The 4,790-nt window shown below is 43.7% G+C and overlaps 1 protein-coding gene across 1 annotated transcript in view; it reads right to left on the reverse strand.

The window, feature by feature from the left end:
- Positions 1-4,613, reverse strand: part of MORN5 (MORN repeat containing 5) — a 13,301-nt gene extending 8,688 nt beyond the window's left edge. Inside the window, exons 1-3 of the mRNA XM_009076150.1 lie at positions 4,467-4,613; positions 4,051-4,162; positions 3,040-3,171 (exon numbers count right to left, since the gene is read on the reverse strand). Coding sequence (XP_009074398.1) covers positions 3,040-3,171; positions 4,051-4,162; positions 4,467-4,613 — 391 coding nt within the window. The remainder of the gene's footprint in view (positions 1-3,039; positions 3,172-4,050; positions 4,163-4,466) is intronic.
- Between the last annotated feature and the right edge of the window lie 177 nt (positions 4,614-4,790).

Genomic DNA, 4,790 nt, shown 5'->3' on the forward strand with positions numbered 1-4,790 from the left:
ACTTTCAGGCTTGTAGAAATGCTGATTACTGGCTGGTTTGGGACTGCAGCAACACCAATCCCCCTCCTCTTAATAAGACACTTATCTTGGTTTTCTGGGCCTAATTCTGCTCTTAATTCAGTTCCCTGACTGAGCTCTGAGGGCAGGTTTTGTGTTTTACTGCTCTCAATGTTATGGGAGAAGATGCATACATTTCAGGTAACATTGACTGCAGTATGGGATGTTCCCCTATGCACCCAACACATGCTAGTTAAATCTGAAGATGGAATATGAAAGTAGTAGCACAAATATTCTCATATTAGAAATAGGAAAAGCATGTTTTATACTATTTAACCCATCCTTGGGAGAACCACAGGAGAAACAAGGCAATTTTCATCAGAAACCTTTGCTTTTCATCACAAGAGAGGTGACCCAGGCAATCTCCTGTGATCTTATCCATCTCAGCACAAAAAAAAAATCCTCTTTTTGATGGCATTTCCTCTTTGAGCTTCTCTGATATTTAAGGGTCCTAAAACCTCACTGTCACAGCTCTTCTTGTACCTCCCTGCTTTGCATTAAAAATAGCATCATGTAGTTTGTACTTTTCACTGAAAAATTGGGAAATCTTCCCATCTTTCTGTTGACCAAGCTCTATTACAAAGGTGCCAGGAATCCTATTTCTACAGGGGGAACAAATAAAGTAATACTCCTAGTGAAACAGGAGCCTGGTCCCAGTATCTATTCAAAATAAACAACATCTCTCCTTACAAATGAGCATTCCCATTCTTATTTATGTGCTCAACTCCTCGTACTTCGCAATACTGGAAAGAAAGCAAAGCTAGAAGAACACATGGAGAATCAAGAGAAATTTGAGCATCCCTGAGGAAGCAGAGGTTTAGGGACGGAGCAATAACTGCAAGGCCGTAATGAGAATTTGGAAAACTTCGCTAGATAAAAACATATAACTAAACTGTTGCTGTCATTTCACTCCCTGGGCCTGATTATGCTTTCACAACGAGCCTTTGCACTGCCTCAGCAGTGAGAGCTCTTGGAGTAAATGAGTATCAGACCTCCACGCTAGCAAAACTCAAGGCTTGCCAGATTTATCAGGAGTCTCTGTGGCCCTCGACATCCTCTCATCTCCACAGAGCCATGGTGGAGACAAACTCAGGAGTTTCAAATGGGCTCTGTTCTCTTCTGGAGCAGTACCTGGCTGCTGCCAGGCTGGAGACAAGGTAGTGCCAAGGCTTCCTTGCTCTCTTCCACAAACAGCTAAGGGACAATTAGGAATTGCTTCATAACAGGGCTGGGGTGAAAGGTGAGAACTGGAGCATTCTGCAAAGCTGCTGCCAGGGCCAAGGGAGATAGTGTCATCTTGGTAAACCTGTCAAGCTGTTGTAAGAACTTCCTGAATGCTTCCTACCATCTGCTTTTGATGCTTTCAAGACTTGGCTGGTAGCCTGGAGGTTTTCCTGCTCCTTCCTGCCCAACCTATAATGGAGTAATTCTGGATCTGTTCCCTGTCATCTCAGCTTCTTCCTCAGTTTCTTCTGCTTGCAGCTGGGTTTTTTTTTTTAATTATTTTTTTTGTCTCTTTACTTCAGTGGCCTTGTGCCCTGAATCATCTCTCCTGGGGCGGGGAGAGTTCCTCTGATGTTGAACAAGTGCCGGGTGTTTCAATTGTGTTCATGTTCTTGAGAGGAAGGGTCTGGCCTACATGACACATTCCTTCTTCACACTCACATCAACAACTTCAGCTTTTGTGTACAAGGCTCTCACTGGAGGAGCCACACAAAGCCCATCTCCACTGTCAGGCTGCACGCTGGGCCGGGCTGCCGAGCCAATATTGATTGATAGAGTTTGTAGGGTTTGAGATAAATGTCATAAAGGACAATGAGTTCAAAGAACAGATTAAAAAACAATAAATTGAATTCCAAGGCGTTCCCTCCTGTACTAATCTGTGTAGGTTCCTGTGTTTTTGGAAAGCATGTTGCTTATCTTCCTCATCAGTAGGCCCACTGCATTCCAGTGTTTTGGATCAATGCCATTTGTAATAATCCAGATCAGTTTTTATTCAACGTTTATAAAACAGGCCATGGATCATAGGGTATATTTTATAGCAGATGGTATCTACAATTCATTTGAACCCCCCCCTCACTTCCCTCCTCCAATATCACACTGCACACTTACAAAAGCTCTTGAAAAGTAGAGCAGAGCAGGAATTTTTTTTCAACAAATAGTAAATTTGCTAAAAAATGGAGTTTCCAAGCAACAAAACTGTTCAACTGTGGCACACTGAAAAGGAAATGTTCTGTTTTCTAGGGAAAACCTCAGGTTTTGTAATTTGGACATTTGGGGGAAAATTAAAAAGCAGAGTGGGTGGTGGCTCTCAGAAATCATTTTGCTTTGAAGAAATTCTACACTAAAAAGGTGATAAATACAAATAGGCAGAACACAAAGTGGGCTTTTTTTCAGGTCAGTTTGCATTTTTTGAGCTATCCCAGTGTCAGCTGTGTGGGGATCCATGGTGGTTTTCATTTGAAAAGTTTCTCTTTCGGCTTGATGAGAATTAATTTTCCCCAAGGCTTATGAATTTGGGGACTTTTCCATGAGACCAAGTATTGCCAGACTACTCTAAACAGCTCTCCAAGGTGAGAATTTCCTGTTCAGGAAGGTAAGACTAAGACTCATTTTAACACTTAGAGATAAGCAGAGGCTTAAGCACTTTGCTGTTTCACAGCATGGAGCTCTTTAACTCTCAGGATCAGTGATGTGCACCTCACAGCCACTCCCTTGCTTGAGATCATAATAGAAGAGGCTGAAAATTTTTCTGAGATTAACATACCAAATGGTAATAAAATATATTTATTCATATCTGCTTGGGAATACTCCATTGTAATTCTGCAAAATATGATTTATACAACTCTGGGGATACATAAATCACTGGTAAAAGATATTGTAGCTCAGGAACAAGAGAACCAAATCATGGAGGTTTTTAATCAGCCTAGAAGATAAGACAAATAAACTCATTTAAGTTTACCTTGCAGAAGTTAATCATACCTGCATTTCTCAGAAACTCGAATTGGTAGTCAACAACAACTCTGGTTTCAGGATTATAGAATCCATCACCACAGTCGTAACAACCTTCTGGGATTATTCTGGGAGGATCCAGATTTGTAAACTGAGGAATGCCTGAGGGAAAAAATGATAAAGGTTTGATTTTGGTTTGGGTTTTTCTTTTAATTTGTGCCTTTGATGAAGATAACTAACAAATACATCTCCATAGTGTTTGCTGTAAAAACAACAGTTACAACGAATTTTGTAGGACATTTTTCCCATTTTGCAGCTGGAGAAGATGAAAATGGAAAAATGCACACATAAAACGTGTGTGATACAAAGATACCACTTTGATTTCCTCATTCCTATGATTCAGCCCACCAAGATAACATTATAAACACGACCCTAAAATCCAAACTGGGGCCAGGAGAGACTCTCTGGCCTCACAGAACACCATGTCATCACTAAAATATTCTATGGATAGAGAATTGTGGGTATTATGTTACACATTTTACTCACTTGTTTCCTTATAAATCTTTCCACCTTTCAACTGCAGACAAATAATATTATGAAATTCTTTAGCAAAATTATAATTTGGACACAAATGTCTGGTTTGGTATCTACTAAAATGCTACGTGGGGCAGATGCTTGGAACTTAATTTGACGTTCCGGATGTAAACGAGTTGATTTGCTCAGCTTTTCTCTATAATAAAACACCCTGTAATGCAGTGAAGGTGCAATGTGTAAGAGGGTTAGTGGGGCTTTCAAAAGCTGTAGCTAACAAAGCCCTGCCCTGTGGGTCATCACTGCAGGAGACCCTGCTGTGGCTGTACATCCCAGGCTGTGCTGGTGGAAGGTGGTGTCAGCATTCTTCTGGCAGCGTCATACAGTTGTCTGAAATTAGCCAGAGCATTTCTGCTCCATGTTACTCATGTAGCCGAATTAATCTTTCTTAAGCAAAGTTGTTAGTTTAATTCCTTCCAGACTCTCAGCATTGCAAACGCAATTTAGTACCTGGTGGTTTGAAACCAGAACAGATTTCTGTATAAAATCTTCTGTCGTAGCCGTCGCAGTAATTCCATTTTTTATCATCGTATTCGAGGCCATCTGCAAAAACGTATTTCCCCTGCAAAACATGTTCAAGCACAGAGTTAATAAACATGATGGATGGATGGAAAGCCAAGGCCAGGTTCCACCAGCAGAGCCCCAGCAGGGCCAGAGCAGCTCAGCTCAGGTTTTGCAGCACTGGGAGCTGTGTCTGAGAGATGCCTGGACACCAGCAGCCTCCCCTGACACTGAAGGGGGCCAAAAATTGGCTCGGCTCAAAAATCCGTGTATTTCACCTCCAAAGCTCCCCTGCAGTGAGGCCTCCAGGCGGGGTGACTCCTGATAACGGAGACCCCCGGGGTGAAGCTCCCCAGCCCGGGTACCTGCGTGGCCACCCCGCGGTGCCAGACAGCCTGGTATCTGCTGCCGCCGGGGAACAGCAGCTCTCCCTCTCCGTCAAACATCCCGTCCCGCAGCGACCCGCGGTACTCGCGCCCCGCCGACATCACGGCCGAGCCATAGCCCTCCATCCTGGGAGAGAAGGGATGGTTTTGGGGGTGGTGGTAGCAGCCTCGTGCCCCTGGTGCCCCCCAGGACCACCTGCCCTCCGTGCCCCAAGTCATACCCCGGGGAACTCCTGTCCCTGCACCCTGCTGAAAATACCTGTCCCTGTCCCCTCACCCATCCCTCTGACCCCACCTGCCCCA

Source organism: Acanthisitta chloris, unplaced genomic scaffold (genome assembly GCF_000695815.1).
Source record: "Acanthisitta chloris isolate BGI_N310 unplaced genomic scaffold, ASM69581v1 scaffold10276, whole genome shotgun sequence".
NCBI lineage: Eukaryota > Metazoa > Chordata > Aves > Passeriformes > Acanthisittidae > Acanthisitta > Acanthisitta chloris.